This window comes from Canis lupus, chromosome 1, assembly GCF_048164855.1.
Source record: "Canis lupus baileyi chromosome 1, mCanLup2.hap1, whole genome shotgun sequence".
NCBI classification, from domain to species: Eukaryota; Metazoa; Chordata; class Mammalia; order Carnivora; family Canidae; genus Canis; species Canis lupus.
In genome coordinates, this window is record NC_132838.1 from 90,347,052 (window position 1) to 90,362,627 (window position 15,576).

The window sequence follows — 15,576 nt, forward strand, 5'->3', positions numbered from 1 at the left end:
TTGGAAGCCAGACTTGGCAGCATGTTCCAGATATGGGGGCCTGTTACAGAGGGCTTAGTAATGCCTAATTTAGGCAGAGTCATTGCAGAGCTGGAGACCAATCTAAGAATGTCTGTAGGAGAGATGGGAAAGGGTCTAGAACATGCAGCCCCTGGGTCAGTCACCTGATGAACCCAGCATGCCAGGGGTCTTGCCAGCCAGGAGTAACCAGGGACCAGGCTTCTTGGGCTACTTCACACCAAGCTGGATATTGTCAAACCCCTTACAATCCTCACTCCCAAACTCAGCATGTAACTAAACCAGTCTCAGATGCAGGGAAGTACTAGCTTCATACTTTCTGTCCAGTGGGTATCCTTAATTTCAGAGCCATTTTTGTCCTTGTCTACACCTCCACTCAAAAACCCAGTGAGAACTGTGGCTTATTCCTCAGCACAGCTGGACTTGCCTGCAAAAATTGTGTCCAGATAATATCAGGGAAGTAGAAATAGCAGAGGAGAAATGACTATTACATTTCCAAGATAAAAGAAAATATTGGGAAGTTTTCACTGTAAGTCCCAATCCTTTAATGAAAAGGAAGACTTTATAAGCCCACAACCCTGGACTACATATACACTATGCATATGTCTGACGCAAGGCAGCAGTTACACAAAATGGCGCCCACCACTGGGGCAACTAAACAAGTGAATATATGAATAGACAAATCAAGACAATCCCCATTTTTAGAAAAGCAACTCAAAGCACATACCCTGTGATGCAATAGTATTACCTTTACATACAAAGGAGAGCCTATTATTAGTATAGCCTTTGATTAAGAAAATACATTTGGGGGCACCTGGTTGGCTCAGTTGGTTAAACGACTGCCTTTGGCTCAGGTCATGATCTTGGGGTCCTGGGATCAAGTCCCACATTGAGCTCCCTGCTCAGTGGGGAGTCCACTTCTCCTTCTCCCTCTGCCCCTCCCCTACCCACACCTGCTCACACACACTCTCTCTCTCTCAAATAAATAAATAAAATCTTAAAAAAAAAACAGAAAATACATTTATACTTCTGAGTATTCTCCTAAATGTTCAGACTCCTAAGAAATCAAAGTTGCCTAAGAAGTTCAGGACCTTCCTTGATTTTTTTTTTTTTTTTTTTTTTTTTGCTTGTTTTTTGTTTTTTGTTTTGGTCACACCACCTACGGAATTAAGTGTTCAAACTCAGAAGTCAATCCAAGATTTTTTTCCCCCCAAGTAATTTAATTTTCTTTCCAATTTCATATTGTTCTGTTCCTTTCTTCACCAGGGACCACTGGAAGTAGCCCAAGTGTTCTTGGCCGAAATTCCAGCTGACCCAAAGCTCTATCGACATCACAACAAGCTGAGATTATGCTTTAAGGAATTCATAATGCGGTAAGAAGGAATGTGGCTGGGAAGGAAGTAGTGCAATGGTTCTCAAAGTGTGGCCCCCCAGGCCAGCAGCTGCAGCATCACCTGAGAACTTGCTAGAAAGGCAAATTCTTGGGCACCAATCAGAGCTACTGAATCAGAATCTCCAGATGTGGGACCCAGCAGTCTGGGTTTTAACAAGCCCTCTAGGGATTCTGATGCACACTCAGGGCTGAGAACCACAGCTGCAGTGTGCCAGTGTGCTGCGTGTGCCAGTAAATAACCGACATTTAAACTATAAAGTGCTTTCATGTTTATTGTCTCATGTGTGCCTCACACATCAGACAGGTATTATCACCAGCCTCGCTTTGGAAAAGGGGGAACAGAGGTTTGGAGATAGGAAATGATTTTGCCTAAGGTCACACAGCTAGTTAGTAGGAGAGCGGAATTCAAATCCAGATCTTGTTGAACCACATAGCCCATACTTCCATCTGCTGATCGTCTACAATGACTACTTTCAAGTCTGAGAGGGTGTTGGCATTGGCTTCATAAGTTTTAATATCACACAATAGCTTATTTTTCGAATCTTAAGACTAGACCCTGCCTCAAATGTGGTGAAAGGCAATTCTAAAGTTGGGATTTTCAGAAAGTATCGTGTCTCTGGTGGCCCTGTTGTCAGACATGCTTCTGTGGGGTGGCATCAAGAGTGGCCTGTTCGGGCAGCATTGGAGTGGGTCTTTGCGCAAGGTCTTGCAAGCTATTGCGGTACAGACGGTTACCGTGGGGTCTCCTGTGGCCCTAAAATGAATGATTATGAAGGATATGGTGACTTTTCACCCACAGGAGGTAATGACATCAGGAAAATGTGTACCAGACTTTCTTTTTAACCTCAGAGAAGCATTATCAAGTCTAGGAATAAACTCCCTTGGCAGATGGGGGATAAAGGAGGCTAAAAGTACAGGCTTGCTCAATTCACTGAAAACTCAGCAGCATGCCAGTGTCGGGTAGGATGAGACCTACTCCTCCTCCATAGGCTCCGGTGAGGGGTTTGCACACTTGCTGTGTGTGGAGGAGACACACTCAGTCCATGGGCGTGTACTTGTGCACATACATGGCACACACACACACACAGATTATATTTATTAATATTTTAGTATTTGAATTGCTTCTTGTATTTGAGAGCAATTCTTACACAGAAGCTGCATTTTCTTTAGGCGATAGTGCATTTTTACAGGACAAAAAAACTAGAAAAATATTGGGGGAATTTTTAAAAATCCATTTCCTCTTCACACATCTTCACTTCAAATTATTTAGGGGGAACACCTGGGTGACTTAGTCGGTTAAGCGTCCAATTCTTGATTTCTGCTCAGGTCGTGATCTCAGGGTCCTGGGATTGAGACCCATGGCAGGCTCCCTGCTCAGGGGGGAGCCTGCTTATGGTTCTCTCTCTCCCTCTCCCCCTTCCTCACATGCTCTCTCTAAAATAAAATAAATCTTTAAAAAATAAATAAAATAAGTTATGGTCGAAGGCCCCTGAGGCTGGTAGTGTCCCTGGCCTCTCTGGAATGTTTAAGGAGACAGATCACAACCTGGATATGATCAGTTGTGGGAATACAGGACCCCTGTGTGCACGGCTAAGTACCGACACGGAAATCCAGGGTTGCAGGGTTCAGAAAGGGACAGTGCCTTAGAGGCTGGAGGGCCGGGGGAGCCTCTGGAAACATCACTTAAACTTCATCTCAAATATTTAGGTAGAACAAAGTGGGTGATCAGAAGAGGGAGCCGTGGCCGGTAAAGCAACCAACTGCCCAAACTCCAGGGGTACCTCTGGGCTCTTTGGAGTCAGCAAGAGCTGCACGTTCCCGGGAGCCTGCCAGGACAGGAGGACGGAGGAACGACAGCAGTAGGGGAGATGGGGCTCTGAACAGAACTGAACCATAGAGCAGTCTTGTTAAGAGGAGACGTGATTTTGTTTCCTGGTCTGTAAATCCTACCCTCAGGACAGCCATGGACGAGGAGACCTTCCCCTCCCCACCCCACCCCACCCCCAGTTGCTTAATAGCTTCTCCAGTCCCCTTAGCAAGTTACAGCCTTTTAATGAGCAGAGTAAATATCGTGTCACACTGTTTGCACCGTGTCTTTCCTCCCTGCTCTCTGCTTCCGACAGCAGAGGTGATGCAAGAGTGGAAAATATGGAGGTTGAAGAGCTCTTAGGTTTTCCCTGGAGTGAGCTCCCGGGGCAGTGGCTTGATAAGCCCAGATCTGCAAACAGAAGTGAGCTTTCCGATGCCTCTTTGCTGAGAGCAGGAGTGTACACTTGCCAGTGGGCTGCAGCAACGTCCTGCCACCGGGCAGTGGCCTCTGACCCAGCTGTCATGGCACTGGCCTGGCCACAGAGGCCCCAGCACAGAGGACTGGCCACAGACAGCCCGATGACAGAGGACCCAGCCACAGAGGACCGGCCACAGAGACACCTGCCACAGGGCCTGGCCCGCCACAGCTGCTGCTCATCCAGCCAGTCCTGCAGCCCCTCAGCCAGCTGTCAGGTGGGGACCTGGATCCCCTCCTGCCTTTTCCTGTGATAAGACAAAAACACTTCAGGGCTTCGGAAGCCAAGATGGTGAGATACACCATTCTGCTTCCTTCCTCTGCTGCCACCCCTCCCCCCACCCCCTCCAAAGGACTCAAGCCTTTTTAGACAATGCAACCAGAGCCAATCTGAGTTTTTAATTTTCTCCTTAACGTTTCTGCCTCAGCTCAGGCTGGTGTAACCAAATACCACATACTGAGCGGCTCAGAACAACAGCCATTTATTTCTCCGGCTGTTGGAGGCTGGGAAGGCCGAGATGAGGGTGCTGGCAGGCTGGGCACCTGTCGTGGGCTCTCTCGCTGGCAGGGCCACCTTCTCCCTGTAGCCTCACATGGTGGAGGAAAGAAGAAAGCTCTCTGACAAGGGCACTAATCCTATCATGGGGTCCCATCCCTAAGGGCATCTACACCAGGATTCTTCCCACAGGCCTTCTCTCCAAATACCATCACATGGGGTGTTAGGAGTTTAGGGGGCAGGTGTAGGACACAGACATTCCGTCCATCGCATCCTCTGAACTCTCATCCTTACATAGACTAAGTGATCTCTACATTGATTTTTATACTTCGATAAAAGGTCACATCCTCAACAGCACTAGTTGTAAGTTGTTTATAGAAGTGGTTTCAGCCCCACTCAGACAGGCTTCTCATGTACCTATGGTCACCGAGTCAGAAAACCGGGCTGTGGGGTGATTGGCGTTTTTGTTTTTGTTTTTGTTTTTTTTAAAGATTTTATTTATCTATTCATGAGACACACAGAGAGAGGCAGAGGCACAGGCAGAGGGAGAAGCAGGCTTCCACAGGGAGCCTGATACGGAACTTGATCCCCAGATCACGACCTGAGCTGAAGACAGATGCTCAACTACTGAGCCACCCAGGTGCCCCGGGTGGTGGTGTTTTTAAGCTGCAGTTAGGGTCCGTGAAGAGGAAGGAGCGAGAATTCACCCAATTGGCCAAAGGAAAACCAACTGTGTATAGTGTAGGTAGAAACCCTATACACAGGAGGTAGGAAGAGATTTGAATATTTGAAAACAAAGCCTTAAACATCAGGAGGGGTTGCGCTGAAGCGATCGGTGGGGGGGACATAGGAATGACTTTTGTCACTTTTCTAGGGTCACAGAGACCTCATCAGTGGGCCAAGGATGCTGGAAAACTGAGAGCCCGGGCTTTTCCCTCCCTCCTGGTTCCTATAATGATTCTAAACAACAACAACAACAACAAAATCCATTTTGGTTATAGTGTGAGCTTATCTTTCTCTCTAGCTCCCCCGTCCCCCAACTCTCATGAGCGAGCTCATGGCCCTCAGGGCTCATTCATGCTCTCTCACACCCCAGGGTTGCTGGGGCTGGTACTGAAGAGAAGATTACATAAGCCTGTGAACCCCAGGACTCTGTGACTCTTCAGGACAGAAGTCCAGTGCCTGTAAGAGGTTAAGGCCGCAAGTGTAATGTGCATCAAGCACTGGTCTGATCTGGTGAACCTGGATTCTAGTGTTCTCCTTAGGTCCTCAGAATCTGCTTCCAGGTGTCAGATGTGAGGCTGGACATCCTCTGAAGCCCGGATCCCCAATCTAGCCACCCCCCTTCCCACATCTGGCTTTTTAGGAGGAGGGGAAGGGCCACTGTACCTTCCATGAGACCAGCAGCCACACAGACCCACCCAGGGGAGGTAGAGGTAGCTCCAAGGGGACAGCAGCAAGAACCTGCCCCTGGTCTGCCCCAAGGTGCATTCCCTGCCCCCACAGCCCTGTGTCCTACAGCAGTGGGGGGCACACAGGATGGTGCTTTTCGTTAGGCCATCACCCCTACTTCACTCCACGAAAAGCCAGCAACGAGGACCGTGAAGCCCTCTGTGGTGGCGGCTCGGCTCGATCCTCACACACCTGACACCGCTTCATCCCCATAAACCCACTTTATAGATGAAGGAAATGGGGCTGAAGGTTATAATTAGCCCAAGGTCACTGGTGAATAAGAGGTGGAAACCAAGATTTAAAGTCTTCACCTGGGACAGGTGGCCGTTGGGTCTGGGGTCTGGGGTCTGGGGTCCCGCAGAGGCCGGCCAGGGACGGAGCAATTCAGGGGCTGAGTGGAACGAGACCACCGGGGAGGTGGGCCTGGCCGAGCCCCGGCGCTCTCACACCTGCCCCAGCTCTGCCAGAGCAGAGGCCACCTGCTTCCCACCCACCCCACCCCCCCACCCCCCACAATGCCCTGTCCCCACATCATCCTTCCCAGCCGTAAAGGGCCTGGAGCACAGTCCTGGGGGCAGGAGGAGGCCAGTCCTCAGCTTCTCCTGTATCCCTGTCAGATGCTCCCCATTCCAGCAGTTCTGCTTCTTTACTGGCCCTGAATAGAGGCTTGCTCAAGAGGTACCGGGAAGCAGCTGAGAAAGGCCAAGTCCTACCAACTAGGGCTCCAGACAGAGTTCTTTCAACTTGAGACCAAGGATTCTAGCTGGATTCTAGCTGCTAAGGCCAGTGTCTTCCCAGGTGGAATATGTGGTGTTGCAGGTTAGAAGCGTGGGCTCCCCCGAGCCAGGTTGCCTGGGTTCAATTACCCACCGTGCCTTAACTCGCTGTGTGACCTTGGGCAAGTTACCTGGCCTCAGTTTCTCCATCTTTAAAATGGGAACTATAATCATAACTATGTCTCAGATCTAGTGTCAGGATATGATGCCTTAATACACAGAGCTTAGAATAGGCCTTGGCACATACTAAGTGATTGATAAATGTAACATCATTTGGCACATACTAAGTGAGGCAGATAGAGACCGGAGCAATTGGGGGAAATAGAAACTTAACCATCTGATTTAAATATAGACATGGCCCACCCATCATCTGGGTGCCTCTGTAAGGTTCATGCCAGGAGACACAGTGGGGCTGAGGAGACATGAGCCGAGGAGCGGCAGGACTCTGGATTTGCACCTGACCCTGCTGTTCCTGCAGGTGTGTGACACAGGACAGGCTTTCCATCTCTGCATCCTTTGCTAACTGGGAAAAACAAGGGGGGCACCTGGGTGGCTCAATCTATCAGGTGTCTGCCTTCGGCTCAGGTCATGATCCCGAGGTCTTGGGACCGAGCCTCAGGTTGGGCTCCCTGCTCAGCAGGGAGTCTGCTTCTCCCTCTCTCTCTGCTCCTCCTCACCACTCATGCACATTCTCTCTCTGTGTGTGTCTCTCATAAATAAATAAAATATTTTTTTTAAAAATTGTGAAAAACAAGGGACAGGAATATAAACTCTAATATTTCATGGTTCTCATATTGAACGAATTACTTCTTTACTCAGACTGGGTCCATGAAGAACCATACCCGTAAGAACAATAAGAATTCTTACTCTAAGTTTCTAAGCATTGTGTATGTTTTCACTCATTCAGTCCTTACAAGAATTACGAGGTGAGCTATTATGACCTCCATATCACAGGTAAAGAAACTAAGGCACGAGAAAGTTCAATCCCTTGCCTAATGTCACAAAGCTGATGTGCAGCAAAGCAGGATTTAGAATTGAATGCTCAGGCTCCAGAATCTATACTCGTAACTCTGATGCCATGCTGTTCTCTTTAGGAACTACATTCAGTTGCTCGTAACAGGGAATGGAAGGAAGATGGCTTAAATAAGATAGGAACTTATTTTGCTCTTATTTAAAAGAAGATCAAAGGTAGTCATCCCAGAACTATGTTATCAGTGACCCTGGCTCTTTCCATTCCTTTGCTCTGCCGCCCCGATTATGGTGCATCCATCCTCACCGTCGCAAGATGGCTGCTAGGGCTCTAGCCATCGTGACCACATCCTCAGAAAGTATCAGGAGTAGAGATGAGGAAAGAGCAAAAGCCTTACCCCCTTTGAAGAGCTTTCCTGGTGACTTCGTTTTGTATCTCATCAGCCATCGCTGTTAAGGGAGGCTAGGAAATGGAACTTCCCAGGTAGGCTCACCGACTGGAGTTCTGTTACCAGAAAAGAGAGAGAATGGACTGAGGAAGGAACTAGGAGTTGTTTGCCTTCCCAAGGGCTGATGTGAGGGCTGTGCTAATGGAGCATCATGGAGGAGGGAGGCCGACAGAGACAGAGTTGGGGTTCTGACAACCCTCCTGCAGAAAAGACACCGAACTCCTTACAGAGATCTCAGCCCCTGGAAGAGACTGTCTGCACATGCCAGGAGCCACATTCTGGAGCGAAAATGTCCTTCCTTTCAGTCTGGTTTCTGTAGGATTCTGAGTGCTGGAAACCTCCAGGCACATCTGCTATAAGAAAATGCTTGTGTTCAGTGACCTTATCAACAAAGGCAGAAACAAAAAAAAAGGTGAACTTCTAGAATGGTGGTACCCCTGAGTGAGAGCAGCCCAGTCCGTATTTGTGGACCTAATGAAAATGGTACAGATAAGGCCATTTAAACAATTATTTGCACCATAGTTCTATGATGATGTGTAGATTTCCCAAGAGAAATGGCCAACCTTGAGAACGTAGATTTAGGGCATGGCTCGCTCTTTTTTGTTTTGTTTTGTTTTGTTTTAAGATTTTATTTACTTATTTGACAGAGAGAAAGAACACAAACAGGAGGAGGAGCAGAGGGAGAGGAAGAAGCAGACAACCTGCTGAGCAGGGATTGGGGCTCAATCCCAGGACCCCGGGATCATGACCTGAGCTGAAGGCAGATGCTTAACCAACTGAGCCACCCGGGCGCCCTTAGTGATTATATTTTTATTCCTAGAAGTTCCATTTGGTTCTTTCCTGAAATTTCCTGGTCTCTTTTTTTCAGACTCTCCAATTTTTTTAATCATGAATTTTATGGTGGTTTTTTTTTAATTAAGATTTTATTTATTTATTTGTGAGAGACACACAGAGAGAAAGAGGCAGAGACACAGGCAGAGGGAGAAGCAGGCTCCATGCAGGGAGCCCGACGTGGGACTCGATCCCGGGTCTCTAGGATCACGCCCTGGGCTGAAGGCGGTGCTAAACCGCTGAGCCACCGGGGCTGCCCTATACGTTTTTTTAATTACACTTCTGTGTTAACTTTGGTCTTTTTGTTATCCTGCCATCTCAGATTCGTACTGAGCTATTTCTTCTGCTGGTTGCGTCTGTTGGCCCTCCTCCCTCAGGATAATCAGTTTCCTCATATGCTTTGTGACATTTTATTGTGAGCTCATCTTTGGCAAGGGACACTCTTCCTGTGGGTGGCCCCTGAGCCCCGACTGAGGAAGCGTTTCTTCAGAGCAACTTCACCTTCATTTCCCTCTGTGCTGTAGGGATTCCAGTTATCTTGGTTGCTTTTAAAGTACGTTTCTCACCTTGGAGCGCTTACCACACAGGAGTATAAATTTGTGACTCACACCCACATGTGGTGCAAACCTAGAATTTCAATTCCTTAGGGTGACTTTCTTTCCCACTGACAGCCCCTAAGTCTTCGCAAGCTTTCGCCTTACCTCTCTGGACAAGTGGCAGTATTTGTCTAGATCTCCTTTCATGAATGAGGCAGCCTTTCAAGCCCCCAAAAATCTTTGCAGGCGACATATCCAGAGCCCCGCTTTGCCACTGGCCAAGGCTCCATTTCCTGTCCCGTGTGAGCACCCAGCACACGGTCCTCTCCCAGGCTCCAGGACCTGTGTGCAGTCTTGACCTGTGGCAGCTGCCATGGCCTCAGCTCCTGCCATTACTCTGATTATGACTTTTCTCGTCCTTTCTGGCACCTGGGGCTTCCCTTTATCTTACAACAAATTTTCTGCTATGCTTTCCCTCCAGGTGTATATAGCAGGAGAGGGGTGGGGGCTGAGTGGCACCTGTTCAGTCGGCCACGTGACCCTAAATCACAGTGAGTTTCTTGTGAGCATAACAATGTCCTTGAGTTTGACTCCTGGACTCACCACTTCTGCACAGTGTTATCTTGGTCAAGTGACCTAACATTTCTGAGCTTCAAGGACAAAATGGAGATAAATACAGACTTTCCAGATTTGCTGGGAAAATGAACCAGATGGCATGTGGAAAACTCTTTGTAATAGTGCCTAGCGTGTGGCAGCTCAGGACATGAAGATCTCTGGGTCATTTTCAAAAACAGAAATTCCTGGGTGTTACTCCTTAGAGATTCTGATTCATTAAATCTGAGATATGGTGCAGAAGACTGAATTTGGAAAGGCTCCACCGGCAATCCAGATAGAGCCACCAAGTTTGTAGACACTCTTGGAGGTACTCAAGATGCTCGATAGCATCTAGGCACTTCAAACTCCTGTGAAATAAAACTCATCTCTCCCCTCTCCCCCCCCGCCCCCCACACACACAACCCTGATGTTTGCGTCTCAGGTGCGGTGAGGCCGTGGAGAAAAACAAGCGTCTCATCACCGCGGACCAGAGGGAGTATCAGCAGGAGCTCCGAAAGAACTACAACAAGCTGAAAGAGAACCTCAGGCCAATGATCGAGCGGAAGATTCCAGAACTCTACAAGCCAATATTCAGAGTTGAGAGTCAAAAGAGGTAAGTTCAGGGCCGAGGCCTCTTCCTGGGACATGAAGGACAGCAGTGAGGTCCCGGTGGTCAGGGCGCTCTGCTGCTCTCGGGGGCTGGGAGTGCACCTGCGGTCAGAGAAGATGCCAGAGCCCTGATCTGTCCTGCTTCCACCCTGACTACTTCTGCTCCTTCTTTCTTCTCCTTGACCTCCCTGGGACCCCTTCATGGTGGCCTTCTTTTTTTTTTTTTTTAAGATTTTATTTATTTATTCATAAGAGACTCAGAGAGAGAGGCAGAGGGAGAAGCAGGCTACCTATGGGAAGCCCGATGTGGGGCTCGATCCCAGGACCTTGGGATCACTCCCTGAGCCGAAGGCAGACACTCAAGTGTCCCTCCTGTTGGCCTTCTTCCCATGGTCTTCCCAGGACCCCCTTCCTCCTGTGTTTTTCCTGGTTTGCTGTGAAGGGATCTCAGGACCTTTGCTCATGCATGAACTTCCTGAGTTCCCCCCAATCCTTGTCTTTTTCCATGGGTGATTCCCCCCACCTGCATTCCCTCTCTTTAAAAGGCTACTTGATATTTCTTACCTGTTTTCTCCCCCCTCTCTTTCTCCTTTGTCATTTCAGAGACTCCTTCCACAGATCTAGTTTCAGGAAATGTGAAACCCAGTTGTCACAAGGCAGCTAAGAAAAGCTGTCCTCTCACCTGGAGACTGAGGCTCTATGACCCTGGAGAAGTACTGGCTGGTACTTAAAACACAGGACATTGGCTGCACAGGACGGACTACATGCTCCCTGAGCAACCAGCTCTTTGGAAGCTTTGGAATCCCAGTGACCGTGGGATTTACACCAAAATGGGGTCTGATCAGATTTGGGCCTTACTGGGGGTTGGGGATAGAGGAGGGTGGTTAAATACAGGAGCCTGTGTATTTATCAAAGCACGGTTTTTCACAATACTGTACAAAGCAAAGCATCAACCGCATCTCCTGCTGAGTGGTTGGTCGCTGTCTATGGGGGTGAGACGACTTCCTCGGGCCAGATTTGGATTTACAGGAAAAACCCAAATTGCCCATGGGAAGATGGATAAACTGTCTGCTGTCCTATTCAGAGCGAACCTCACTCATTCCGTTTATGGGAAAGGAGGGTGAGCTAGCAGGAGTGCAAAATGCGTTCAATAAATCTGTGAGGGGGGCCTCACTCAAAATCTAAAAATCATAATGATGATTGGAAACTTGGACATAGATGAGTTATTTGTGGACTCATTTGTTACCTTTTTGGTAACGGTGGACTAACTTTGTATAGTTATTTTTGCTTCCTTGTTACTATATGTTAAGTTAATTTAACACGTGTTTATAGAGAAGCAGGCTGCACTCACTGATGAAGGAGATGCATGGTACTTCGCTACATTCACTCAAATTCATTCCGACCTCCATAATGCTTTGCATCTTTTCCTTCTGCTCCTCCTCGCTCACTCTGCTTCTCCTCCTGCCGGGGACCAAGTTTACTTTTATAAAAGGATAATAGCACTGCTTTCATTTCAGAACATCATGCCGTCTGTCAGCTTGTGCGTATTGGCTACAGAGCAGATTCAGCTTCAACTTCTTCTGACAATGTACTTTAGGAGACAGAGGAACAAAATTATTGCTTGAGGATTAAATTATATATTTTTATTATGCCTTGTTGACCTTGGCTGGTACTAAAAATGTAATCTGAATCGCAAGCAAAAATGCTTCCCTTTGCCACTTGTGGTTTTTTATTTTGACAACTTGTAACTCTTGCAAAGCACTTCAGAGAAGAGGAATGCATAGTCATGGGCCTCCCGACAGTGCTACCCTGGGTCGCACCGCTTATGCAATATTTAATCTGATGTTCATAAAAGATAATTTAATTTGGAGAATTCAGAACTTTTTTGGGTGCTTATACCATCAGGTATGCATGAATTTATATTCTGAAAGTGGTCTTTTTTTTTTATCATCACTAAAGCTTACTCATTTACATGGTACATTTTTTGGCTCTCAGGCATTTGGGGGCAGGACTCTTTCTAAAGTGTATTAGACACTTACTGGCTTTCCTAAATGAGTACATATGATGTACTTTAATTCCAGATGCTGTTCAGTGTCTTCTATGTGGGAGGTACTGGGTGAGATGGAGATCAAGTCACATTGTCCCTATCCTCCGAAGCCCACCAGCTCAGTGAGGAAAAGCATCTCTACAGGTAGCCACAATACAGAGAAGACTAGAATAGGCCCTCCAGAGCATAACCTTTCATGAGCAATTCAAGGTGGGGCATCACTACCAGTATTGATTATATTTTTGCCCTCAACCAGTAAGTGTTAGGTTACCTAACAACTTAGGTACCGTAAGTTACCTACGGCTGACTTCTAACTCCAAGAGCCCTCTTACTCCTAATGACCTAAGATATTCCTGATTAAATGTCCCCTGCTTTTTTTTTTTAATTTTATTTATTATTCATGGGAGACACAGAGAGAAAGAGGCAGAGATACAAGGCAGAGTGAGAACCAGGCTCCCTGTAGGAAGTGTGATGCGGGACTCGATCCCAGGACCCCAGGATCATGCCCTGATCCAAAGGCAGATGCTCAACCAGTGAGCCACCCAGGTGCCCCCAAATGTCCCCTGCTTTTAGATACCTGTTGTCACTTTTTTTTTTTTAACTCTCTCTTGTACCACAGTGGGTGCTGCTTGCTTCACGAGTTTGGGGACCATGTTAACTGCTACATCCTACCCTCCAACCCAGTGCTGAACACATGGAGGACTCTTGATAAGTGTTTGCTGGATGGCTAAATAAATGAATGAGTATGAGTAGACCTGCTCCTGGAATAGCACTTCCCCTTAGAAATGCGATGCAGCCCACATAAATAATTTTACATTTTCTAGTAGCAGCAGCAGTAAAAAAAAATCATACGAAGAAATGGGTAGAATTAATTTTAACAATACATTTTAGTTAACCTGCTATATAAAAACATTATCATTTTAACACATCAATATAAAAAGTATTAGCGAGATATTTTACAACCTCTTTTTATACCATCTTCAGTGTCTGTATGTATGTATTTTACACATACAGATTGTAATCTCAGTTAAGACCAGTCACATTTCTGGTGCTCGATAGCCACATGCGGCTAGTGGCTACGATATTGGACAGTGCAATTCTCGAAGCTTCCAGCTTTTGCAACTTGATGCCTCTGAGGTGTGGGCTCTGAAGATAGTGGGAATAATGTCTGGAGAGAGAACGACAGAATTCTGAGTGAGAGCCCGTGGGTTTCCCGTAAGAGGTGAAGAGGAATGCATAGTCATGGGCCTCCCGACTGGGGGTTTGGACTGGCCAGCCTTGGCTTGGGTTCTCATATCTTCCTGAGCTAATCCTGGCTCTTTTCTCAGTTTGGAATTGGGGGTTTGGACTGGCCAACCTTGGCTTGGGTTCTCATATCTTCCTGAGCTAATCCTGGCTCTTTTCTCAGTTCCAGAGAGTTTAGCTGTTCCTCACGTAACGGTTATAAATATAGTAGTGTCATTGCTGTACTTCTATAAGTAATGGCAGAAACAAAGACCCCGGACACAGGTCCTCTTAACCCTTAAACATGGGGTTAAGAAAGAAGCATTTTTGGGACACCTGGGTGATTCAGCTGTTGAGCATCTGCCTTCCGTTCAGGTCGTGATGCTGAGGTCCTAGGATCGAGTCCTGCATCAGGCTCACTGCAGAGAGCCTGCTTCTCCTTCTGCCTATCCCTCTCTCTGTGTGTCTCTCATGAATAAATAAATAAATCTAAAAAAAAAAAAAAAGAAGGAAGCACTTTAAACATTCCTTAAAAAAAAAAAAAATCATTCCTAAAGGAGGTAAAGCAAATGAAGCCTTTTGTTTTTCTAAAAATTAGAGAAACCTGATATACCACGATAGCATCTTGATTTTACTTTGGAAAACCCTTCTGCACAAGGGTTTTGGAGGATTTGGCTGATTAGCCTCATGCTGCCTCTCCTTCATCAAGGTCAAGGATGCAACTATCACTATCTCTTAAGGCTCTCCAGGAAGGGGCAACTGGCTGGCTCAGTAGGTGGAGCACGTGACTCTTGATCTCAGGGTTGTGGGTACGAGCCCCACCCCTATGTTGGATGTAGAGATTGTTTAACAATAAAATCTTTAAAAAGGAAAAAAAAAAGGTGCAGGAAAATGAGTCATGCTGCACAGACCTGATTGGGTTGTCAAACCACGCACTGTCTTCAACTCTCTAATTCTATTCCATAAGGAGTCCTTTCCAAGACAATTAGATTGGTTTTTGGTTTTAAAATGGAAAACTTTAAGAACTGTTGTAGATAATTGTGGTCGCAAGTATGTTTTCAAAAACAGGGAGCCTTTGTTTTGCCTTAAATGTATTTTTACATGCTGGTTACCTTAGATGTTGTAAAGCTACTATTAAGTATCATTTTGCAAGCAAAACAAAACACCACAAAGGTTCTAATACATCCCAGAATGCTGGGTACGTACGTCCCCAGTATCCAGTGTATCGCTCTTTTGGAGTGAAAGCAGTGCTTCCCAGTCTTTTTCACACGGTGGGTTTAAATGTTACCTGTTGAGGCATAACAAATAGCCCACAAACTCTTTAGCTTCAAACAGCAATAAGCAATCCTCGCCCAGTTACTGCGGGTTTGAAATTCAGGAGTAGCTTACCTGGGCAGTCCGATTTGAGATGTCACGTGAGGTTGTAGTTGAGATATTGGCCAGAGCTGCCATCATCTGAAGGCTGGACTGAAGCTGGTGGATTTTGTTCCAAGGTGGCTCATTCCCAACATAGGAAAGTTGGTGCTGGTCATTGTTGGGAGGCTTTATCAAGTTCAGGGGACCTGTCCCCACACTGCTGGAGTGCCCTCCTGACATGACTGCTGACTCCCCAGGGGTAGGGATACAAGGGAAGTAAGATGAGAGTGGCAATGTCCTTTATGACCTAGCCTCCAAAGCCAGACTCCCTTACATCTGCCATATTCTATGCTTTATTTTTTTTTAAGATTTTATTTATTTATTCATAAGAGACACAGAGAGAGATAAAGAGGCAGAGACACAGGCAGAGGGAGAAGCAGGCTCCACGCAGGGAGCCCAATGCGGGACTTGATCCCGGGTCTCCAGGATCAGGCCCCGGGCTGAAGTCAGCGCTAAACCGCTGAGCCACCGGGGCTGCCCAC

At 47.0% G+C, this 15,576-nt stretch overlaps 1 protein-coding gene across 4 annotated transcripts in view; it reads left to right on the plus strand.

Moving 5' to 3' along the window:
- The window catches only part of DOCK8 (dedicator of cytokinesis 8), a 230,588-nt gene extending 215,553 nt beyond the window's left edge, over window positions 1-15,035 (plus strand). For all 4 annotated transcript variants that reach the window (XM_072839291.1, XM_072839300.1, XM_072839310.1 and 1 more), the window contains 3 exons: window positions 1,285-1,391; window positions 10,241-10,411; window positions 11,011-15,035. In XM_072839291.1, coding sequence (XP_072695392.1) covers window positions 1,285-1,391; window positions 10,241-10,411; window positions 11,011-11,071 — 339 coding nt within the window. In that variant the 3' untranslated portion in view covers window positions 11,072-15,035. The remainder of the gene's footprint in view (window positions 1-1,284; window positions 1,392-10,240; window positions 10,412-11,010) is intronic.
- Window positions 15,036-15,576: the final 541 nt, after the last annotated feature.